The 24697-nt window shown below is 43.0% G+C and overlaps 1 protein-coding gene and 1 long non-coding RNA gene across 3 annotated transcripts; one reads left to right on the top strand and one right to left on the bottom strand.

Annotated features, from left to right (window-relative positions):
- Positions 1–372: 372 nt before the first annotated feature.
- On the top strand, positions 373–24697 carry YBX3 (Y-box binding protein 3). Of its 2 annotated transcripts, XM_059682195.1 has the most exons (10): positions 373–881; positions 4640–4703; positions 5716–5749; positions 8976–9065; positions 10892–11014; positions 14180–14383; positions 20637–20734; positions 22364–22535; positions 23044–23143; positions 24124–24697. In XM_059682195.1, exons 1-9 carry the CDS (start codon positions 620–622, stop codon positions 23107–23109), a joined length of 1113 nt encoding a protein of 370 aa, XP_059538178.1. In that variant the 5' UTR covers positions 373–619; the 3' UTR covers positions 23110–23143; positions 24124–24697. The 2 variants fall into 2 exon arrangements, with proteins under 2 accessions (XP_059538178.1, XP_059538179.1); XM_059682196.1 differs by lacking the exon at positions 14180–14383 and having other exon boundaries at positions 376–881.
- Positions 820–2207, bottom strand: LOC132227289 (uncharacterized). The gene is made up of 2 exons (XR_009451160.1): positions 1819–2207; positions 820–1718 (listed from the first exon to the last, which is right to left on the bottom strand). It is a non-coding gene; the product is annotated as an uncharacterized LOC132227289 (long non-coding RNA).

The raw sequence follows: 24697 nt of genomic DNA, 5'->3' as shown, positions 1-24697 counted from the left end.
CGATCAACGTTGAGTAAAAACAAGTGTCTGGGGGAGACAAGCGCGGCGTAATTTGGTTGCCCTGTTTTCCCCTCCCAAAGGTCAGTCTCAGGTGGCCCCGAGGTCGTGGGGAAGAGAGCCCTCGGCCTCTCCAACAAAGGGACAGCAGGACGCGCTCCTCCGACACCCGCAGCGCGCCGTGCAAGCCTCAGCCCTCCCCGCGCGCCCCGGTCCTCCCCGCCCCGGCCCCTGCGCCCCAGCCCCGAGCGGCCGGGTGGGGAGCCAAGCGCACCAGGCGCCTTTAAATGCTAATGAGAGTCGGTGCCCAACTCCGGAGCCAACTTTCCCCACCCTCTTCCCTCGCCCGCCCGCCCTTCCCTCCCCGGCCCGTGCGCCGCCTAGAAAAACTTGTGCGGGGCCATTTTTGGGGCAGTAAGATCGAGCGAGGAGCCCAAGAGCGAGCGCGCAGCCCGAGAGCTCGAGCCGCCTCCGCCGCGAGACCCCACCCCGGCCGCCGCCGCCTGCGCCGCGAGATCCGCACCGGCCTCCCCGAGAGCGAGCCCGGCCGCCGCGACCACCAGCCGCGCTAACCGCCGACCAACCGCCACCGAGGTGCCCGAGTGAGAGCCCAGGAGGCGGCATGAGCGAGGCGGGCGAGGCCACCACCACCACCACCACCCCCGCCCTCCCGCAGGCTCCGGCGGAGGCGGCCGCCGCGGTCCCCCAAGACCCCGCGCCCAAGAGCCCGGGGGGCGGCGGCGCGCCCCAGGCCGCGGCCACGGCGCCCGCGGTGCTCGTCGCAGGAAACCCGGGTGGGGACGCGACCCCCGCCCCCACGGGCCCCGCGGCCCCCGCCTCTTCAGCCCCCACCGGCAACGAAGACGCGGAGAAAAAAGTTCTCGGTGAGTCAGTCCCGGGAGCGTAGGGGCTGCCCTGGGCGGGGCGGGCGGCAGCCGGCCGCCGAGCACGTGTGGGCATCTCCGTCTGCGTGTCTCCCACCCCTTCCCCGGGGAGGGGACGCCCGACGGGGTTTCCAGGGCGTCGCACGGGGTTCCCGGGACGTGGGGTCCCTGCGCAGGTGGCTGCAGCAGCCGGTCCTGCGGGCGCTCCCAGGTGAGCGCGTGGCGCTCTGCGCTCCCGGCCGGCCGGTGCGCGTCCCCCTGGGTCCTGGGCCGGCCAGTGGCGTCCCCACTTCGGTCACGGCCGCGCATTCCTGCAGCGGCGAAGGCTTCCGTCCCGGGAGAACGGGGGTGGCGGGGAGGGCGAGGACCCAGGGCGGGGATGGAGGTGGATGGAGGGTCGGGACGGACCCGCGGGGCGGCCACTTTGGAGTGGACCCTGCGGCTCCGGGTGGGGAAAGGATTTCCTTTGGGGAAGAGCGGGGCGCTGGTTGGGACGGAAGGGAAAAAGGTGAACAGGCTTCCTGCCGGGAGGCTCAGGTGTCTGTCCCGGACGCCCTTCCCACTTTGGCTCGGGAAAGGCGCCATGCTTCCGTGGGCCACATGCTGGGAAGGGGGGGGGGGGGGGTGTCGCAATCCTCTTGGGTCTTGGTTTCGTGTCTTCCTCCCTCCCCGGTGCCCACTGCTGCAAAAACAAAACAAAACAAAAAAACCTGTTTACCAGTCGCTACCCCGTTTTCTTCTTCCCGGGCGCATTTGGTGTAGCAGCTGGAAAAACTTGGTGGGAAGTGTGGGTATGACGTCTGCTCGGTACCTCCTTATCTTAGGACTGGTAACAACCTAGGGAAGGAAGTTGGCAGATAAGACGTTCGGGTTCAAGGGGGGCCGAGCACCAGAAAGGGTTTCTGTGGTCGTCGTCGGGGTGGGGTGTGCCACACACATTTCAGCCTTCTCTCCAGTTGAGCCCCGTGTGGGGCCTTGAACGGGCTTGCAGAACAGGTGGGTGGTGGAAAGCTTTCTCAGGGCTGTGTGCCTGTCTCGTGCGCTCCCTTCCAGACGGGAGAGTTAAGGGACGAGGTAGGAGCCTTCGGAGACCTTTTCAGTGTTGTGGGTGGGGTGTGTGTGTGGATCCCTCCTCGCCTTCCCAGTTTTCTAGGAAGAAAAAGGAAGGGAATAAGGTGACGGAAGTAATATGGATCCCATGCTCCACTCATCGAGGGGCCTGTTTTCCCGTTTTATTCTCAGGGCTTGCTCAGTCACTGCCAACCACGTGCCAAATGCAACCTGTGTAGGTTAAGACATAAAATAGCCCTCATGTTGCCCAACTAAAAGTCGTCGAAGCCTCGTCAGGATGGAACTGTGATGTTTCCCACATGTGTTTCTTGGAACACTTCATGCCAAATGTCCGAGAGCGTCAACCTTGGGTTATCCAAAGTGGGTGTGCAGATACCTCCTCTTTTTTTTCTTCTTTCTTTTTTCCTTTTCTGTTGTAGAAAGGGAATTTTGAGGTTTTTCACTTAATCCATCTACCCTTTTGGATCTGAACTAACCCTTTGGATTGTTAAAGATGAAGGAAACAGATAAAGTTAATTTTGTCAACCACCAATTGCTATTAGCCTCTATCTACCGCATCCTGGTGACCAGCCTGGAAGTCTGTCATCTTTCCACTCTAACTCCAGCTCTCAAAATGACATTTTCACCGTTGGTCTCCGTCCACTGTGTTCTGCCTTCCCCTTTCCTTTGCCAGGCAAACACGTGGATGCCTGAAATATGCCAGGCACAGGGCTGACTGAGATGGAATTTGGGTTTTGGAGTTTCCCATTCTAGTTTTTACAATCAGTCTTTAACTTCAGCGGACATACAGCCAGCCATCGGCCAGGAAAAGTAGTTTACCTGAGTGAAACAATACTCCCTTCTGATGAAAAGCCATATGGTCTTCCTCTGTCTCCTCTTCACCCTGTGTGTATGTGAGTGAGTTTATGGTGTTAAAGCAAGAAGTGTATATGAATGTGTTTGGCCATATGAAGCCGTTAGAAATATTTGTGGAATTAGGAAGCATTTTTAAAACTACATTGGGGAGTAAAATAACCTTCGGCCTTGATTGACGTTAGACTTGGAAATCTTTTTTTTTATCTTTTCCCCTATTATATTAGTGTTGGCTTTCTAGTCAAGGTTTTTCCTTTGACAATGGTAAACATTTACTTACATGAAAATGAGTCAGAAGCGGGTTTCCTTATATTTTCCTAGGTCGCTAGGGCAAATGAAAGGAGGCACAATGACAAATCGTTTGAAATAATGTATGGCTGAAAAGCATATGGTGTATCAAAAACAGGCCATTTCTGTGCACATTTAGGTCCAAAACATAATTTTTTTCCTCCTTGGCCCTACTGCTCTAGTTAGAATGGCCTAAAACGGAAGCTTTAATGGTTCAATCTCTTCATTGGGAGATCTTTCTTGCTCAGTCAGTAGTGGGCTGAATGACTCTGGAGGCGTAAAGAATATAGTTTTGTTTTGTTTTTTCTTTTTACAAAGAGAGCTAAAGTATTTCCTCAAGCATATCAATCTAGCAACACTCAGAATTAACCCTGCCCACAACAAAGCAAGTCCCAATTACTGTTTTAGATTTGGGTTAAAAGAACTGAATCCTTATTGTTTATCCTTGCAAGTTAATCTCATAGAGAGGCAGCATGAATTAATGTTAATTGTTACTTTGATTCTCTGCTAAGTTTTTTTTTTTTTCTTAACGTACTTTATTCCCAGGGCTTTCTCAGTTACTGCCAAATGATTGTCACATTTCCTGTTTCACTGAGTCTTGATAATTGCTTTATACATTTTTCTGAATTTAGGCATAGGCATTTCCTAGAGGTGCTGAGTTTGACATTCACAGTTGATTTAAAGGAGTCATCTCAAATTATACTTGATGGCTGAAATAATTATGAATCTGCAAAGTACAACTTATGTGACCATACTATTGGGTTTTCTCTTAAATTCTGCTGAAATCTGGGGTACAGAAATGGTCCTACCCTTGTTGCAAAGTAAAACCCATAGTCAAGTTTAAGAGGGAATTTTATAGAAAATTCTGGGTTTTGATTCCCACCAACTGCAGAGAGTAGGGTAAACAGAAGCCCAAATTCATCACTGTGGTTTGAAAAGGCCTGTTACATCATGTCTCAGGGTGGTGAGTACAGAACCAGGTTGAGACAGCACCAGTTCTATTATTACTCTTGACTCTGATAGGCCCCACCTGGCAACTAGACAGGCTACTTTATGTTATATCTTTGTAGATTAACTAGGAGCTACTATTTCACTTACTGAAGTTTGCCAATATTTCAAAGTGTGAAAGCCATGTGTTAAGGTCACTTGTACTTACCTTGTTCATCTACCTGCATTCTCTTTCATTGTGACCCTTGTTTTGCACTAATAACATTTTTCAGTGTTAAAACTTTAAAGGCCCCCCTACCCCTCTTAAACAGTGTTTCTCAGTTTTAATTATTGCAGAAGTAAATAGACTTATGACCACCCTTATCTTATGACTCTACTGAAAAGTTTAACAGGGAAGAAAGGTTTATCCTGCTGAAAAGTATTTCCCCTTGATATCTTCACTTGCTCCCTTTTCTTTTTCTATTATATTTTGGACTTAAGCTTTTCGTGGTTTCCTCAGGTACGTTTAGGCTTCGTATAATGCTGTCAAGACCTTAAGCGATATGAGCTTTATCTCTGGGTAGGTCGGCTACTAATTTATCTGCTTAATCCTATTCCAGCCACCAAAGTCCTTGGCACTGTCAAATGGTTCAACGTCAGAAATGGATATGGGTTTATAAATCGGTATGTATGTCTCGCCATGTTTTAAATACATACTTACGTTGTGGTACCGATTGTTAAAAATTTTTTTTACCATGCTTTATTAGTGACTTGTATAAGTTTTAAGATTTGTGAGCACTGTCAATATTCTCATTTCTAAGCTACTGGTCGTTATCAGAACACTGATTAGTAACTTATTTTTATTAAATCTAGTCATTAAAAGAAACAAGGGGTGGGGGGCGATAAATCAGAAGTGGGAAGAGCCTAGGGTAATGGAGTCCATATCCGTAATCTCAGAGATGGAGCAGCAGAGGCTTAGACTGGTCCGGCAACTTTCCTAAGGTCACACAACTAGCGCGTAATTGAGCTGGAACTATTACCCAGGTCTACGCCAAGTGCTGTGTAGGAACCGTAGTGTTTTCTTTAAACCGTGGTAACTCCTAACCCTATAGGAATGAGAAGGTAAGTGCAGGCTGTTGGGGGCATTACGTTTTTCACATGATACTGTCGTTTGCTTTGCTCCCTCTCCTACCTCGCTCCCCAATTCTGAAATCCTCCGCCCCCCCCCCCCAATTTCTGTTTTGGTGAGAGTGGGGGGATGAGTTAGGGTGGGGTGATGTTGGGGCGGGTTGGGGGGGCGGTGACTGTTTTTGGTTTCAGTGTAAGGAGAGCCTAGATCACAGCTGTGCCTTGTCCTTTTAACTGTCTTGCTTTGCTTTTGCCGGGAGGGAAATCTGGGGCTCTGATTACATCCCACGTGACTTAGCAAGAGATGAGAGGGGAGGGATAGTTCGGTGTGTGGCCTCTGTACACTCGCATCTGAGCGCTGTGGTGATGTGGAGGAGCAAGGTGGGCGCCTTGGGGGATTAGAAGCTTTCAGTGAGGGTTGAGTCCAGGCATCTGAATTGAGTTTAGAGGATAAACAAAAGTTTGTGGTATGTTTTGAAATCTGAACTCTTATAAAACATTTGTTCTTTTTAAGTTTTTCTTCTCATACCTAGTACCTATTAATTGTGTTCTTTTTCTCTTCCAACAGAAATGACACCAAAGAAGATGTATTTGTGCATCAGGTAAGAGGGGTAATAAATGTTACATTTTATATGTGAAAAGTGGGGTGTCGGTAATGTGCTGTTTCCCATTCCCAAAGGTGGTCATGGACATCATCATTCTACCCTAAACTCTTTGTTTAAATTTTTTATTTTGAGAGTATGTGTATTAGAACTGGGAACAGTGAAACAAGGAAGGGCCTAGGATGATAGCAGCAGCAACAGGAGAGCCTGGCTGGGCTGCTTTGGCTCTGCCGAAATGTTATGGGAAAGAAGTGAGCCAAGGCGGGGCTGCTGTCAGCTCACTGGAGAGTTGGGGAAAAGGGTGCCTTGGAGACAGGTTCGGGTTGGCCCAGGACGAGCTGCTGCCGCCCATTGCTCCCCTGGTTGCAAGTGTCCTGGGGTCCCTTACGGTTTAGGACAGCAGTTCTCAACCTGTGGGTCGTGACAACCCTTTCACAGGGGTCACCTAAGACCATCAGAAAACACATATAATTACATACTGTTTTTGTGATTAATCACTATGCTTTAATTATGTTCAATTTGTAACAATGAAATTGGTGGTCACAACATGAGGAACTAACTGTATTAAAGGGTCTCGGCATTAGGAAGGCTGAGAACCACTGGTTTAGGAGATGCATGCCTGTGGGGGAGGGGCCGGGAGAGGCGTGGGTGTGCTCCTGGGAGGAGAACGCACACTGCCCTAAACCCTTTCTGTGATTCTCATTTTGGCAGGAGAGCTCAATCCCACATGTTAAGATGGGCAGATTAGCGCTTCTGTGCCATCATAGTAGCTGTTTTCAAACAGTTTTTATTTTCGAATGGCATGAAGTAATATTTAGTTAGGCCACTTTTTAATTTTTGAGCCCTTGGAGTCCTTAGCAAAAACGTTGTTTCTGTGGTTGGGTGTTCTACCCTCCGGACTGTGTGGTTCCCCCTAGCGTTTGGCTTTTGCCTGGGTGGGTGTTGGTTAAAGCTCCTCTATCAGAGCAGCTCTAACTTGAAGTAAACAGCACAGCAGCAAAGCAGATGGTTAGGGTGTGTGTGTGAGACGTGAGGAAACTCCCCATTCCCAGGACTCGTCCTCGCCCCTGTGAAAGGTAGGCATGGCTAGCACATGGCCAGGTCAGAAGGCCCGCGCTGCCCTAGGAGCGAAGCAAATGTAGGAAATGGGTAACATGGGAAATACGGGCGTCCTGCTCCAGGATCTCAGTCTCCTTCACATCAGTAGCCTAGGATGTTCTTCATCCTATTACCACTGGACTGACTTTACAAAAGAGGCGAAAAGAAAAAATACCCACCCTTACTGTTCTTTGTATAGTCAGTTTCCAATGAACTGCCCCAAATATGTGTGCAGTTCTGAGTGTATAGCAGGGAAGCAGAGAGGCATGTACTACCACCAGCATATTTACCTACAGGGCTCTGTCAGGCATCTGGTTTTCAGTGTTTTTGTTCCCTTCTGTTTGGGGGTGTGTGTGTATTGTGTGTATGTATGTGTGTTGGGGTGTGGTGACTGGAGGTAGTGATAGTTACGAAGAAGCTCTCTGGTTGTGGTTTTTATTGTTTACATGTCCACTTGTCTGGATATATTGCAGTTGTACCTAGATAACTTGGGTAGATTTTTTGTTGTTGTTCACATACATTGACTTTTAAAGTCATAGCAGGCTGACAGGCAGTGTTGCTTATAATACCAAGAGGTTAATAGACCTGTTGGGGAAAGAACTCTGCGCTGGGTGACTGCTGGAGTAAAAGGACCTCACAAGTTTCTGTGCTGGTGGCCAGCTCTGTGGGCCTGTGAGTGAGCGTGTGACCTGATTCCAGCCCCTGTGAGGCTGTGTGGTGAGTCACCTCCCTGTGTTGAGGCCTGCCTAGTCTAACAGGAAAAGGGGAAGGAGCCGGCAGGGAGGGGCTGGCTTTGGAATGGCTGAGTGTTCGGGCAGCAGGCTGCGTGCGCATATATCCTGTCCTGAACTGCCTTTTTCCTCTGTGGGTGAAGTCTCTGCTCTATTGGCTCATTCTTTTATTTTTTTTCCCCTCCCTCCTACTCAAGAGTAAGGGAAGGGCTGGATTACACATGCCTAATCGCTTTATAAAATAAGGTTGACCTAGTTCCATAGAAACTCAGAGCCCCTTTAACTATTTAGAGATACCAGCTAGAGAAATGGAAATTCATTGCAGGAGTCATTCCACTTCCCTCTACTGGTTGAAAAAGAGGTCTGTTCACGAGCAGATGTTGAGGTGCAGATGTTTAATGCAGGGTAACATCTTTATCAACCTCTTAATGTATTGTCAGGGACACAGCGTGGTGTGGTGGGGAAAATATTGAATACATATATAGATGCAGTACAGGTATATGAGTTCCCCCTCTTACCCCCCCCATCCACCCTCCCCTGCTGCATCTTGAATATGACCTTGGATACATCACTTTTAGCCTCATGTTTTCTCATCCATAAAATTGGGGGCAGGTTGGGGGAAAGGCCAGATTATCAGCAATGTTCTGATTCCTGAGGTAATTTTGCATATTTTATCAGAAATATTTACACCTTGGCATTTTCTAATTCATTTTTCCTGTTCATTCCTCCCCCCTGCCCCTTCACACACATTCTTTAATATTTTTTTTAAATATATTTTTTATTGATTTCAGAGAGGAAGGGAGAGATAGAAACATCAATGATGATAGAGAATATTTGATTGGCTGCCTTCTGCAGGCCCCACACTGGGGATCAAGCCTGCAACCCAGGCATGTGCCCTGACTGGGAATCGAACTGTGACCTACTGGTTCATAGGTCGATGTTCAACCACTGAACCACACCAGCTGGGCTCTTTAATACTTTTTGAGGTTAGCAGCTTCTCTTGTCTGCAGAAACCTTTATACCTAAAATGTGTGCTTGTGCTTGTGCTTGTGCGTGTGTGTGTGTGTGTGTAAGATTTCATAAAGGCATCCCCACTCCTACTCCCACTCCCACTGATAGAGCCTACAGTCTGAATCTCCAATGATTACTAGTTTGAGGGAACTAATATATCTAGTATCACGACTAAGTGTTCAGGCTGTAACAGAATACAACTACACATTCTGTTTTTTATAGTGTTTTTTGTTTTATTGTTATTTTAGAGATTCAGGTTAGTAGGAGAATGATAATTAAAAAAGTGTAATAGGTCACCTGTGTCTTCAATATACCCTGTAAACTTGAAAGCAGTGAAATGTTACCAGTACTGACATATACTTTATTTCGAATTTCTCTTCTTATAGACTGCCATCAAGAAGAATAACCCACGAAAATACCTGCGCAGTGTAGGAGATGGAGAAACTGTAGAGTTTGATGTGGTCGAAGGAGAGAAGGTGAGAGGGTTGTGGTTGGGTCTCAGAGTGTGGGCACTTAGTGTTCTTGCAGAGTAAATGCTCTCTCAGCCCCTTTATGAACTCTCATTACTTTGGATGTTTTTGTGTTAACAGGAAGAAGTGACTTTCAAGCAGAAATATTTTTGATTATTGGATATCATTATAAGCATTCTTTGATATATATATTATAAAAGGATGTTTTAATTTCTCATTGAATAAATGATGAATCCTATTTAATTATGGAAGGAAAAGCAAATTTTAAATGGGGTGAAATTTGACTTGTTTTATACAAATAAAACTTTCAGGCTGTGATTTTTAGTAATACAAGTAATACACAGTGAAGAATGTTTTAATCTCCATAAAAGAAGATTTCAAGTGAATCTTTGAGTTAGATTTTGGAAAGCTGGAGGCTTTCTGATAGGCTGTATAACAACTTTATTCTGATGAAGCTACTTGATCATCTTGAAATGTACCTGGATATTTTTTTATGCTGTTATATTATTTAATTCCAATATTAGTAATGTCCTTTCTGTTTTGCTTTTAGACAGCAGTCTATTATAGATATCAATAAAACACCATAGCATTAAAAAAATATCCTAAAGCCATGTATGTTACAACCACCGTGGCATTTAATCGTGCCAGCTGAATTATAAACTAATAATGGAGTGAATCGCTAGTTAACTCCCCACATGTGCTTTTCCCACACACATACGTACATACCATTCCATACTCTGTATTTTTAGTCGCTCCCAACCTGTTCTGTTTTAAAAGAAAAACTTTATTTTATTTAATATAGCAATTTAAATGATGTCTTAACTGATTTGATCCCCATGGTATCTTGCAAATCTCTTGGAGTTTTGAATCATCCACCAACAAATGCTGGCCTGTAATGATCTCTAAAATTTTGCTTCGTCAGGTTTATTTTACTTTACCTCTGTATGTTTTGTCAGGTAATTTTACCTCTTGGTTTTCAGAACTTGAGGTTTTACAAATTGATACAGTGTGAAATACACTCTTTTGAGGCTTTAATTTTTTATATGCTTGAAGCATTATTTTATTTATTTGTCTGTAAGAGAATAAGAATGCTGTCTGCTCTGAGGAGAACAGGAAGGTCTAAAGAGGGACGGGACGACGTGTATGGGAACTGTTACTAAATCCAGGACCCTCCTTTCCCGTCGCTCCCAAGTTTCGCTCTTGTTCATCGCTGGACAGAGACACATGAGCCCATGAATGGGAATTCTCTTGGTACCTCCAGGGTCACATAGGTTTCAACATTTTCTAGCAAGATACCATTATCTCAGTTGTTTTCCACTGAGGAATCTCCCTTCCTGGTCTAGCATTCTTTCTTTTACAGTTGTGTTATATTGACCAGTTTGTGTTTGTCAAAGAGGTACACACTGCTCTTGAACCTAGTATGACCAGCCGTGAAGGCAGAGCGTAGGCTGCATGAGCAAACAAGCTGTATACATTTCAATCAGAACGGCAGTGACTTTGCTCACCTTATTAAAACTTGGGCATATTTTTGATGTCTGACAACAGGAATTGAGAGTGCAGTCTGTCTGTTGTCTAAGGCTGTTTTGGGGGGGTTTAGCTTCTTTTTAAATTTTTTTTAAAATACGTTTTTATTGATTTTTAGAGAGAGGAATGGAGAGAGAGATTGAAAAATCAATTGGCTGCCTCCTGCATACCCCCTACTGGGGATCGAGCCCATAACCCACCCGGTCATTTGCCCTGACGGGAATGGAACTAGCAAATCGATGCTCAACCACTGAGCCACACTGGCCTAGCTTCTTGTAAATTTTGAGGGTGTCTTTGTTCTGTCTCAGGGTGCCGAAGCAGCCAACGTGACCGGCCCAGATGGAGTTCCTGTGGAAGGGAGCCGTTATGCTGCTGATCGGCGCCGTTACCGACGCGGTTACTATGGCAGACGCCGTGGACCTCCCCGTAATGTATGTTGGCCTTTCTTCCTGATTGGTGATTGCAAAGATGTTCACATCTGAAACTGAGTGTACATACTTAGAGCAGATGAATACTGTGTCTTCTCCTGGCAACACAAACACAAAATGATTGTTGTTGTTTTGTTTGTTTTGTGTTTTTTTTAAAATATATTTTATTGATTTTTTACAGAGAGGAAGGGAGAGAGAGAGAGAGTTAGAAACATCGATGGAAGAGAAACATCGATCAGCCACCTCCTGCACATCTCCCACTGGGGATGTGCCCGCACCCCAGATACATGCCCTTGACCGGAATCGAACCTGGGACCCCTCAGTCTGCAGGCCGACGCTCTATCCACTGAGCCAAACCGATTTCGGCTGTTTGTTTGTTTTGATGGGAAATTTTCATACCCAGAATTTATCCATAAGCACTGGTCTCATTAGAAACTTGCCATTGAAAAGTTACATCAGTTTGTATGTACTTGGCTGCATATAACAGACATTTAACCATCTTATAACAAGAAAAGTTAACTAAGGTAGGCTGTGCCAAGGTTGTCAAAAAGACATCTTCTTCATTGGGCTCTTTCCCGGGACCAGAACCTGGCCTTAGGGCATTCACTGGTAAAGGGGAATGGGATTTCTGGGATTGACTCAAACCTGTGGCTCATCTCTTGCTGCTGGCACTGGCACTGCTGGTCTCTAAGAAAATCAGCATTTGGTTGGCAAGGAAGAGTAGGGATAGCTTGGGAAGAGGCAATAAACAGTGTTGGCTGCAGAAATACTAAATTTGCCTCAAGTAAGTGGCTATTTTATTTAGCATACATAGCATTTACTTGATGTTAAAGTGTAGAAGTAGTAATTGTCTGGATTTATAGTTCTTCAGATTGGTTATCAATCCAGGTGAAAGGCTTACAACCAAGTCTGGCTAGAGCTTTCTTAGGAGGCGCAGTATCAATACTTTCAAAGCACCCAAAAAGAATCCCATTTATGTGTGGTCATGAGGATTCTATAAATTTGAGTCACTTTTCGATGTTTCTAGAATTAGTATCTGGGACTGGCACCATAGAATAAAACTCCAGATGTTTGGTGAGCACAGGGTTGTGGCTATGCCGGTCACCCAAGAAAAACTTGAAAAAAATCTCACCAGAATAAAATATATGCAGGTTGAGAATGATTTATCCCCATGCTTTGATAAGCTTACATCTTTCTGTGTAGCAGAATGCTTTCCCCTTCATTCTGTCATCTTCTCACCCTGCCCAAATTGATTTTTATCAGATTGCTTATGGCATCTTATTTTCCTGTTTCTGTATTTTTCTTACCCACATTTTGCTTATTCTGTTGTGTTTTTTCCCCCAATAAGCTGTGCAGAGGGTAGAGGTAGGAATGAGCATTTACTATGTCAGGTTAACACAAGTTCATCAGATTCATGGAGCTGTAGTTGTAATTATTTTGACTCCTAGAAGTACAGTGGTAGAACCTTTAGTGAAAATTTTCCCTTTAGAGACTATTCTCAGCTGGAAATTTGAAGTCATGCATGTAAAAGATATTTAGAAATGTCAAAATTCTGAAAGTGTACCTAAATGTTTTTCTGTTATAATGTTTTAAGTCCTTAGAGTTCAAGAGCATGTTTGTTAATGATGCTGCCATTATTCTCATTTTGTAAAAATGAGAGATTGTCTGTCTACAGCTCAAAAAGATACAAAAAGCCTAAAAGGAAAGAAAAAATGTATGAAGTCTCACACGTAATATTTTGGTGAACATTTTTTCTGCTAATGCATCATTACATAATTGGGGATCACATCTGATTCAGGTTATAGGAAGTTTATAATGGCTTGATTTGTCTGAAATTGGATGAGCTCAGGCTATCATCGAAGGGTTTCCTGTTGGGGAATTTAGTTGCCCATGTTGGCTTTAGAACTGGACAGTTCTAAAACTTAAATATCCTCACCCTCCAGAAGAAATGGGTCATTATGTTAAATTTTAATTTAGCTATTTTTAATAACTATAGTTACTTCCCATAAGACTACTTTGGTATCTGCATATCCCACTTTAAAGTAAGATTTTAAATAAGTTTTTTGAGGGAAGTTTGGCTATTAGCTTTTATTTTTAAATATAAACTACTAGTATATGATATGGTTATATAATGGGTCAATTTCCTTTGCTAATAAGACCTACATTTAAAAAAATATATTTTTATTGATTTCAGAGACGAAGGGAGAGAGAGAAACATTCATCAGCTGCTTCCTGCATGCCTCCCCACTGGGGATCGAGCCTATAACCCAGGCATGTGCCCTGACCGGTAATTGAACCTTGATCTCCTGGTTCTTAGGTTGACGCTTAACCACTAAGCCATGCTGGCTGGGCAGTAAGATCTATATTTAGAAACTACCTGTATCTTTTACTTATTACTATCTGTTAATGTACAATTAAAACTTTATTCTTGAACATATAAAGAAAATCTAACTTTCTCCCTGAAAAGTATATATTTCAAAATTGAGTGAGAAGAGTGGGGTTGCTTGATGTTTTCTGCAAATCTCTGATGTTTGATTTAATAGAAGACAGCTGAGTTCTCATATCTCCTGCATTCAGTCTGCTGAGACCACATGTCATTATTGTTCTGGGAGACCCCACCACACACTCATGAGATGATGAGATGGGAACAGGCAAATAGCATCCTCATAGCATTATGAGAATAGTTGGACCTTGATAACCCCCCGAAGGGTTATAAAATAGCTGTAGGAAGTATACTATGTGGAACAAACTGTTCATAACACTACAAAATATATTTTTTCTTGACTGCCCTGACTTTGCCCCTGTGAATGGCAAATGTTGGGAGACACACATGTGGCCAAGGTAAATATTATAAACATTGTAGATGGTCTTTGGGTGGTTGGTCAACTGATACTTATCAATCCTAATTAGATGACTTAACATTATTATAGAGTGATTGCTTTTGCTTTTCTGCTTCTTGGTATTTTATCTGCATAGATCTACTTTAATCTGAATGTAGTTTATCCCAGGTTATCACATAATGATCTGGGTTAAATGCACTTCGTATAAAAAAAGGATTATTCCTTTTGGGAAGATATTTTTCTTTTGGTGATATTCACCCTAAGTGGTATTCTTTGGTTCTTTCCTTGCTGAAACTTCTTCTGAATCTCTGTTTCTTTGCTTCGCTAGTACGCTGGGGAGGAGGAGGAGGAAGGGAGCGGCAGCAGTGAAGGATTTGACCCCCCTGCCACTGACGGGCAGTTCTCTGGGGCCAGGAGTCAGCTGCGCCGCCCCCAGTATCGCCCTCAGTACCGGCGGCGGTTCCCGCCTTACCACGTGGGACAGACCTTTGACCGTCGCTCACGGGTCTATCCCCATCCCAACAGAATGCAGGTAAAATTGCACCTGGGACTTCTCTTCAGCAATCCTCACCCTTCCGTCCTTCCTCTGCCTCTTCCTCCTCCTCCTCCTCCTCCTCCTCCTCCAACACCAGCCGCTGGAAACAAAACCTTGCTTGTGGGCTTCCTGGTGCTGCAAAAGCTGAGGCAAGGCCTTGAGTCTTTCATTCTAGGAACATTTCTGAAAGCACAACCACAGGAGCCATGCCTGTACTTGGGGATACTAGTGGCTAGATGACAGTTTCTAGTTTATGGAAGAATAAAAGTAGAGAGACCAGTGATACGCTTAAGAGCTTAAACTCTGAAGTCAGACAGACCTGGATTTAAATCTTGTCTCTGCTACTTACTATCTGTGAAATTTTGAGAAAACCAAACTTTAGAGAGATTAACTTATTCATACATTAAATGGCAATAATAGTGTGCCTCCACCGTGAGGCACACTGTGATTAAATCGAAGGTAAAGACTTTAGTGTGATGCCTCAGGGTAGGTAACATCTCTAAAGTCCTTAATTTAGGTGCGATGGTGTTGCTTAAGAAACCCTACCAGAGGTTGGGGATTGTTGGTTATTGATTTATTCCTCTTTTTTTTAAATCACAAAATATTGATACAACTAATGTGAACTTGACTTCTAATTATTGAGCCTTATAGCAACTTCCCAGTCCCTGGAAACTTGGAAAACTTAGGACAGGGCATCATTTTTGTTATCACTAGCTACAAATACTGCCTCTTAGTGTCCTTGGGTTGTTTTTCCACTAAGTGTTTTGACTGAACACTATGTTCAGTCTGTTCTTTGCTACCCTTCTCCTGTCTCATCATGCATGACGGTGTTCTTTCTACATTGCTTCTTGTTTTTTCTCTTCCACTCTTTAACAGCTGTCCCTGACAAACGTGCTAAAAATAACAAGTAGACTTGCGTATATGGAGAGATTGGGTACGTGAGGCACAGGCATAGTAGGTTCCTGTAGGGCCGCACTTGGGGCTCCTCGGAGGACAGGAAGAGTCAGTGGGATTGTAATGGACATTTATTTTCAGTGTTGATGGTACTTTCCTGAAGTAATCATTTTTAGTATTTAGCATAGATACATGATGATTCTTTTCTGTATTTGAAATAAAGTATATTTCACCTTAGGATTTAAAGGTTGAGAGTAAAGTGAGTCTGGAGTGCCATGTAGAACATTTTTTGCAGATGCTGGTTGAAAACTAATTTTTGAAATATATGCTTATTCTGATAACTGCATATAGTTTTTTAAACGTGGCCTGGATTTTTTTACTTTACGTTTCATATCTGAAGTAAAAACTGTCTTACACTTTTTTTCAACAGTTTTCCTTACACTCTTTCTAATATACATGTTTGGATGTTCACTGAATGAGTTAAACAATAGCATCAAGTGAAAATTCCTGAAACTGCCTTCCATAAAACTAGGCTACTTCTAGGTTGTCAGTGTAATGACTTACAAGTACTGAGAGATCTCTAGATGGTAAAAATTACTGAGGTCATATAGAAAAATATTTCTAACATTTTCTACAATATACAAAAACCATGACATTTATTGGACACAACAGGGAAAACTAACACTATGCAGGCCAATAGTGTTTCCCTTATGTACCAAGAACATAATACAGCATGGTCAGTGACCAAATGACTTCCAGATTCTTAAAGATAATCAGTGTGTTTGAAAATTAAGTGGGATTGGTTACTGAGCTAATATCAAGTATTTGTAGTCTTTGAGAAAATAAATACATGATAGAGGAAAGGGAGTAACATTGTTTGGCATCTGCCAAATGGTTGGCATTTGAAATCAGTTCTTACTCAGTTTTCCCTGCAGATTTAAGTTGGTGTTGGGTTGCATATGGTTGTTGTGGTTGTTACAAATGAAGGGATTTGAGTACTTTAAAAAGTTAGCAAGTTTTTTGCTAGGGTGTTAAGCGTTTGTCTTCCACACCCTTGCCTTGCTGTGGTATTTCACAGCGTATTTTGTCGTAAGTTTTATATCTGACCTCCAGGTTTTCGCTATTAATATTTAAAATAAAAAGCTTTGGAAAACTTGAATGAAAAAAAAAAGCAAGTTTTGCCTAAGGTTACATGGGCAAGAAGCTTCAATCCATCTATGCATGCTTTTCCCACTTTCTCATTCTAGTCAGCTTTCATTCTCTATATGTGTTGCTCTTTCTGTCTTTTTTTTTTTTTTTTTCCCTAATCAAAGTTCCCGAGGAAGAACCAGGTTTGCGTGTTCAGAGAACGGAGGGGAAACTCATGTGGCTGGGCTGGGATGAGTCAAGAGAAGAGGGCTAGGGGCTCAGGGCAGACCAAGCATGCCTGAGAGACCATGAGAGGGACTGTTAACATACTCTAAATGTGATAAAAAGCCAATAAAGGAATCTAAACAGGGAAGCAATATATTTAAGCGATCATTGGACGGTTTTTAGAGGCTGGACCACGGGAGGCAACAAGTAGGAAGATCAGCGACTATGGAGAGGTCATCCCTGTGGAGAGATGATCATGCATGGATTAGAGGTGTGGTAGGTGGTCAGATTCAGAAAATGTGTTCACCATGAAAGTGACAGCATTTGATGCTGGAGGGCATGTGTGCTTTTAGGAGTAGAGGATATCTCCAAGTTTTTTATTCAAACAAATATAGGAAGGCTGAAGAAAGATAACGCTTGGGGGAGAGGTGGGAATCATTTGGAGGTCTTCTCTTCACATTATATTTTACCGCCAAGTGGAGATGTCAGGTCGGCAAGAAAATAAATAAATAAAATAAAACAAAGCAGAGTCAAGAGGTAGAAAGTGGCTCGAGTTAAGAGGGTTTCATTTTAAAGAAGTTGGTTGACAAAGTCTTCGGTGTTGTATTTGAGAAGAGACCTAGGGGAGCAAGGCAGCGAGTTATTGGGGTACTGGGAATGGCATGCATGGCAGAGGGATTGGCAAGTACAAAGGCTGAAGGGAACCTGAAAAAGAGAAATGAGATTGTAGATAAAACTTTGGAGTCACAAAACATTGAAAGGCATCATATAGGACGATATCCTATATAATAAAACCCTAATATGCAAATTGACTTGACGCTGGAATGACTGGTCCCTATGATGCACACTGACCACCAGGGGACAGGTGCTCAATGCAGGAGCTGCCCCCAGTGGTCAGTGTGCTCCCACAGGGGGAGCACCACTCAGCCAGAAGCCGGACTCATGGCTGGCAAGTGCAGTGGCGGTGTCGGGTGCCTCTCCCACTTCCACAGCAGCGCTAAGGACCCCTCAAGGGTGTCCTCGTGCCGGATTGGGGTGGAGATCCCCTGAGGGGTCCCGGACTGCGAGAGGGCACAGGCCAGGCTGAGAACTGACACCCCCCCCCCCGCAGTGCACGAATGTCATGCACCTGGCCTCTAGTTAACTATAAATGAGCATAGGTAGAGAATTGACCCTGGGAAGGAGTTCTGAGGCATACCAATGGAAGATTAGGAAGATGAGCCTAGCAAATGACATGAGAACGAGCAGGTAGGGGGAAAAAAAGTATTTTAAGAAGGAAGTGCTGCCAAAAAATAGAGGAAGTTAGGTTGAGAATTAATTACTAGGTTTGGTAACTTGGGAGGTTTGTGATATGGTGAGAACAAAAATCTAGTCAGAGTGAATTCAAGAGCGAGCCAAGCGGGGGTGGGGGAGAAGAGGTATTTTCTTCCCCTTTGAGGAGGTTTCTGTGGTGGTGATGGGTTTCCTTTAGCATAAATTGCTGTAAAGGAGCTCAGAGAAATGGGGCAGTATCTGGAGGAGGATCTGAGGTTAGGGCAAGGTTTGGGGTTGATTTTATTTTCACATTGAGTTCTGTCCTGGTTTCCCTTAGCCCTTCCCTCACCAACTACTTACCCATGATGTATTAGATGGGCAGATCAAATGCCACACACACACACACACACACACACACACACTCATACATTCATTCATACACTCATTTATATATGTATAGTTTATAGAGTATGTGCATATATATTTGTATGTGGTGGTCCTTATTTCTGTTCACTGAAATCAGTGACACCTTGATAGCACTGAGCTTCCTAAACATCGTTCTCCAATGAAAGGAAGCTCCTTTCGAGAAATGGCTGATTTCAGATCTGAACCAGAGAAAGGACAATATGAACCTGGAACATCTTGTCGTGCCAGAAAGCAAGGAAGTACTCAGAGAATGTTGGAGACATGTCAAAAGGACAGGAGGCAGCTTGAATGGGTTCCCATTGGCCAGTAATGATAGTAACAGATTATAACCCATTGAATAAAATAGGAAACCATGAGTCTGTATAGATATAAATGAATGTATTGAGAATTTGATGAGGAATGAAATATTTATAGACTTTGAAATTCACAAAATCCTTCTTAATTACCAAGGAGAAAAGAGTAAACCTAGCCCTGGCCAGTGTGGCTCAGTTGCTTGAGCGTAGTCCTGTGCACCAAAAGGTTGCTGGTTCGATTCCAGGTCAGGGCACATACCTAGGTTGCGGGCTCAATCCCTGGTCTGGGTGCATGTGGGAAGCAGCCAATCAATGTTTTCCTCTCACATCGATGACTCTCTCCCTTCCCTTCTCTCTAAAAAAACAAATATATAAAAACATATTTAGAAAAATAAAAAGAGTAAACCTAAAGCAGAGGAGCCTTAGAAGATAGATACCACCTCATCGACCGCTCAACACCACCACTGTCAGTTGGGTGCAAATTGAAGCCAGACTCCACCTGGCAGGAGGCAGTGAGGAAAATGGTGTTGCTTTTGTGGCTTCCCTGCCATCCACACATTCACTAGAGCATGGGAAACACCAGCAACCCACACTGAGGTGTAGTTTACAGAATATCTGGCTTGTACTCTTTTTTTTTTTTTTTTAAACAATTTTATTATTTTTATATATTTTTGTTGATTTCAGAAAGGAAGGGGGAGAGAGCTAGAAACATCAAGGATGAGAGAGAGAATCATTGACCGGCTGCCTCCTGCACACCCCCCACTGGGGATCGCGCCTGCAACCCAGGCACGCGCCCTTGACCTGAATAGAACCCAGGACCCTTCAATCCATAGGCCTACGCTCTATTCACTGAGCCAGACCAGCTAGGGCTGGCCTGTGAGCTTTAAAAGTGTCCTTCACAGTCATGGAAACCAAGTAGAAATTGAAGAACTGTGTCAGAAAGAGAGACAACTAAATTCAAGGCATGGTGCTAAGTGAGACCTTTTGCTATAAAGGACATTATTGGTAAGACTTGAATGGGGTCTGAGGATTAGATTCTACAAGTTTGATTATTTCAAAATAAAGTAATTGAAAACTATGGGTGTTATTTCTGCATGCTCATGGGCTGGGTGGGAATGATGGAGCAGGAAGGGGAGAAAATACATAGTGAAGGGGGATAAAGAGTAAAACTCCTCTAGGATAAAGAGAGGGGTTGGCCATGGATATGAGCTTGGACCACTTAGCCAGTGTAATGAGAGAAGACAATTATTATAAATTCTAGTATAGGTAACTTAGTAGATTCTGTAGTGAAAGAATGTAGACGATATTTTCTGATTGCTTCTTAGTGAAATATGGAGAAGGAAGGGATGTTAGTTTTGAGGGGGGAAGATGATTGACATTGTGACTATTGTAATGAATTTCAGAGATTGTTGGCATTTCAGAGGTTGGTAGGTGGGCTTTTTTATTTTAGTTTTTAGTTATTCTTCCTCTAGAAGTTCTACAATACAATTTTTTCCCACAGCTTACAATTAATTTATCATCAAGAAAGTGTACTTTATTTTTTAAATGTTATACTTAAATCGTGCAAATAGATACACGGAAGAAATTGTGAAAGGAAGAAATCAGAGGTGAAAGCGTGGTAATAAGGTGTGCGAGAAACTTCGAATGTAGAAACCATTAGTGATATTGAAGGGATACCCAGTTTGTAGCATTAGTGGGTCTGAGTTTGAACAGATCCTCATTGCTCAAAAGTAGTAGGTTTTCTTTGAAGAGATGAATGGAGCACTCTAAATGTTAAATTAACATCGTGAAATGACTTTAATTGCTCTGGAACAAGGCGGAATACTGCCCTAGTGGGAGCGAGTTTTTCTTTCTTTTCTAGCCTTCACAAAGATCTAGTCAGTAAAAAGTTCACTGTTAGAGTTGAGTGTTCTCGCAGCTTTGTAAGGAAGCATTTTTATTTCTTTTCAAAAAAATTCTGAATACAACCGTGTGCTCTGTTTCCTGTGTCCTGTAGCACGACACTCATTTTCAGCCCTGTTCCCTTCTAGGCTGGTGAGATTGGAGAGATCAAGGATGGAGTCCCAGAGGGAGCTCAACTTCAGGGACCGGTTCATCGAAATCCAACTTACCGTCCAAGGTACCGTAGGTACGTCACGTTTCACTAAGGCATGATCAGCTGAAGGACTCGGGAGTGACGGTAGAATGTGTGAGGATGTTGTGGGTCTGTTCTGAGGATTTATTACCTAATAGAAGATGTGCCTCCTTTCACTATGTGTCCAAGTTTAGGGGAGACTCTGCAGTATATGTTTTCAGATGGCCTGTGAGACTTCCCCCTTACTTAAATAATTATAACTTTTAGTTATCCCAAAGCATTATTTGTATTTGCTAGCATTCTTATTTTTTAATTATAAATTAATACTTATTTTTAAATTATATTTAATGAAATAAGCATAAATTAATTGATGAGTAATTCACTGGTAGTGCTACAAATGGAGGGAGATTGAGTGCCAGAGAGTATTTGGGATACTACATATTCTGTTAACTGAGCCAGTCTAGAGTAAGGGTTAAATCAGGCTACAGATCACTGTCTGTTTCAATTCCCACCCTGCAGGTGGTAGCTATAACTCCTTTGACAAGTTTGCCAACTCTCTAAGACTTGGTGCAAGGCCTATAAAATGGACATTAAGGACTATCTACGGTTGTCATTAGGGTTAAATGTATAAAGAAGCGACTACCTAAGATAATTAGTATATGGCCTGGTATAGTAAGTGCTCAGTAAATATTACTACCCATGATGTTAAAGTTAGCGAAGGAGCGGGTTATTTTGTTTGTGCTCTGTCCCTGTAAAGACTGCAAGTTGAACTACATTCCCTGAGATCCTTTCAGCTTTTTGTATTATAAGCCTTCCTGTTTGTTTATTTAGCCTGTCCTTGAGGTAAGTGAAGAAGCACCTTCATTCTTGAATCACACGTAGACCACCGTGAAGTTCGGCAGTAGGGGTTTATTGAAAGGAGAGTACTAGTAAGTGTGGTATTTGGGGAAAGGATTTGTACCACTCGGCATCCTTTTTTCTCACAAGTCATTCCAATTTTAGGCATAATCACTCTAAGGATTGATTACTAAGGACTTTCAAATAAGAGAGACTTCAGAGAAATGTCTTCATGAAAACTGAGGAGACTGGACAGTATTTGAGTCCAGCTCTGTCAATTCCTAGCTGTGTGATCCTGGCAGAGTTACCGTTGACCTTTTTGACCTATAAAAGCAGCCATCCCATGTGATTCAAACAAGTACTTACTCTCTCTCAACCTGTTGGCTTTCTCACTGTGAATCTGACTCACAGAATTGGTGTTGAAATTAAATCACGTAACGTGTAAACACTCCGGCACAGGCTCTGGCACGTGGTGGGTGTTTTCTTCCCTTGTTTAATCCCCATAGTCTCCACGGAGCTCTGTTCCTGGAGGGCAGACACCAGACCACTTTCCTCCTTTGATTTTCCTCTTTTTAGTGCCTATCGGAGTGCCTGGTAGGAATTTAGCATGTGTTCAGGATATGTTTATTCACTACAAATAGGTATTCAGATGAAAGGGGGAAATGGTGGGTTTTTTTTTCCCACCAAAAGTTTGTTCCATTTGCTGCATTAGCCTGTGCATACTTCTAGTAACAAGTACTCGGTCACTTTGACTCTTTAATCTCTAAGCATGAATGAAACCTATGTTCTTGAGAGTCCCTGTCTCGTTGCACTTTTTCTCTCTTTGTTTTGTGATCTCTGTTCTAGGGGACCTCCTCGCCCAAGACCTGCCCCAGCTGTGGGAGAAGCTGAAGATAAAGAGAATCAACAAGCGGCCAATGGTCCAAACCAGCCATCTGTTCGCCGCGGGTACCGGCGCCCGTACAACTATCGGCGCCGTCCCCGTCCTCCTAATGCTCCTTCACAAGATGGCAAAGAGGTAAATCCAGCCAGCCGGAGCCGGTGGTACCAGGTCATTCTTAATCCTGTCAAACTTCAGTATCTATTCTAAGAGTGGTTTTCTAGTCTGATAGCCTATACTTAAATATATGTAATATATAAAAATATGTATATTTACATATAATCGTTTATGTAAAATGTCATTTATAAATAACATATAATTATTTACACATAACATTTTATATATAAGTAGTATCTGTTCACATATATTTTCTATGTATCTATATGTATATTAACATTTTGCTTAAGGTCCATACATATATAGAGAGTATATTCTGCACATAACACAAAAACCAAATATTTGAGTTTAACTAAATTGACATTCTTTGAAAGAATTATCCATCCTGGTGGGGATTCAGAGCCAAAAGGTTTAGGGCTGTGCAAATAAAGGACCGCATTTAGAGAGGAACCCGCCTCTAGGTGTGTGGAAAGTAATTACTGTCACCTGAATTGCTTCATTTCTGGTTTGTGATTTTGTTCTGTTTTAGACCAAGGCAGGTGACGTGCCATCTGAGAACCCTGCTCCGGCCACCGAGCAGAGCAGTGCTGAGTAACACCAGGCTCCCCAGGCACCTTCACCATCACTAGGTAAGAGCTTGGGCAGCCCAGGCTTATGTTGGGGTGTGTGTGTGTGTGTGTGTGTATTATTTTTAAGTCATTGATTTCTCAACCAGAGCACAAATCAGTCTAAACTAGTTCTGTGATTTACCTGGACCATCCCCTCCTCTCCATTGGAATTTTGAAGAAAGAGTGGTTTTTGAGATGTACTTTTTTTTTTTTTTTTTTGCTAAGCTTTAGGGACATAAGCATTCAGAAAGTTAATGAGAGCCAAATTTTTTTCTAGACAGTTTTTTTTTGTTTTTTTGCTTGTTTTTAGACAGACAGTTTTAAACTATTATAGTATTAATATGGTATACCAATAAGAAAGTTTTTGGAAGTTTTACTTTTGTGACACCTAGTGGCCGATTTGATCAGTTTCAAGTGCCTGACCAGGCCTTATTTTAATATCTGGAGACTGATTTGTAGAATAAATTAGAGGGTTTTTTTCTTCCCTTTTCCCTTTGACAAGCAACATTATTCATTTGGAGGCAGTGGGGACAATGTGTAGGAGCCAGAGGCCTGTACAGTCCAGTGCAGGATCTACTGCTCATCTGCTAGGTGATCTGGAGCAGTTCGTTTACCCTCTGCCTCGGCAGTGTCTGCTGCTGGGAAAACGGGAACACCAACAGACTATCCACCAAGGTCCTTGCAAAGACTTAATGAGGTAACACCTCTGAAGTGGTTAAACAGAGCGGTAAAGAATAACCTCTTTGTACAGGTTAGCTTGTTAATCTTCATTGGTTTCCTTATTATGTCCTGACCTCGTTTATAAAAATATTTTATGAAAGAGTTTCCATTAAATCAATGTACAGTTTACAAATCTAGAGAAGATAAACATGTACATTTTGCTTAGAGCTTTTGAAATACTGTTTTTTTATTTTCAAGAAAACAGGCTATTTTTGTCTTCTTATTCTTTAACTCTTGGTCATTTTGCCACTTTTTCTAAGTTTGACTTTAATTTTTTCCAGGTGACCTAAAGAATTAATGACCATTCAAAAAAATGAAACAAAAAGCAGACACGACCTTACCAACACCAAAGAAACATCCAAGCAATAAAGTGGAAGACTAATAACCAAGATGTGGACATTGGAATGTTTACGATTATTCTTTACGAAACAAGTACAAAACGAGAATGTCAGCCAATGTTTCCAGCAATTTTTCTGGAATGCCTGCACAGAAGACAAGAGAGCAACCTCCCCAGTTTCGGCAACCACTAGGTTTATATTTTTTTCCTGGTTTTTACTGTTTTGGTAATATGAATTGAAAGAAGAAATATTAATACCACATGGGGAGTACCCCAACCAAAGAAATCTGAAATATATAGTAAATGCTTTTTTGTTCCCTTTTCTAGTTCATTTTGGATGCTGGTGCTAAACTTCCAAGTGTCGTGATTTAAAAAGAAATTTTATGCTCTTCTTATTTATTTCTAGATGAGGGGAGGATAACATTTATGCTTTCTTATGCGACTCTCTGAAAATGTGCAGCATGAAGTTCCTCAAAAATAAAATTTTTACCCTTGAAAGGAGAAGGTGTATAACTAGA

Source organism: Myotis daubentonii, chromosome 2 (genome assembly GCF_963259705.1).
Source record: "Myotis daubentonii chromosome 2, mMyoDau2.1, whole genome shotgun sequence".
In the NCBI taxonomy this organism is placed as follows: domain Eukaryota; kingdom Metazoa; phylum Chordata; class Mammalia; order Chiroptera; family Vespertilionidae; genus Myotis; species Myotis daubentonii.
The sequence above is the reverse complement of the archived record's forward strand: the minus strand, read 5'-3'. Positions and strand labels throughout refer to the sequence as shown.

Coding starts and splice junctions, on each gene's coding strand:
- YBX3 (XM_059682195.1), top strand. CDS start 620: ATGAGCGAGGCGGGCGAGGCCACCACCACCACCACCACCCCCGCCCTC. Junction 14,384..20,636: donor CCCATCCCAACAGAATGCAG/GTAAAATTGCAC, acceptor GTTCCCTTCTAG/GCTGGTGAGATTGGAGAGAT. Junction 20,735..22,363: donor TACCGTCCAAGGTACCGTAG/GTACGTCACGTT, acceptor TCTCTGTTCTAG/GGGACCTCCTCGCCCAAGAC.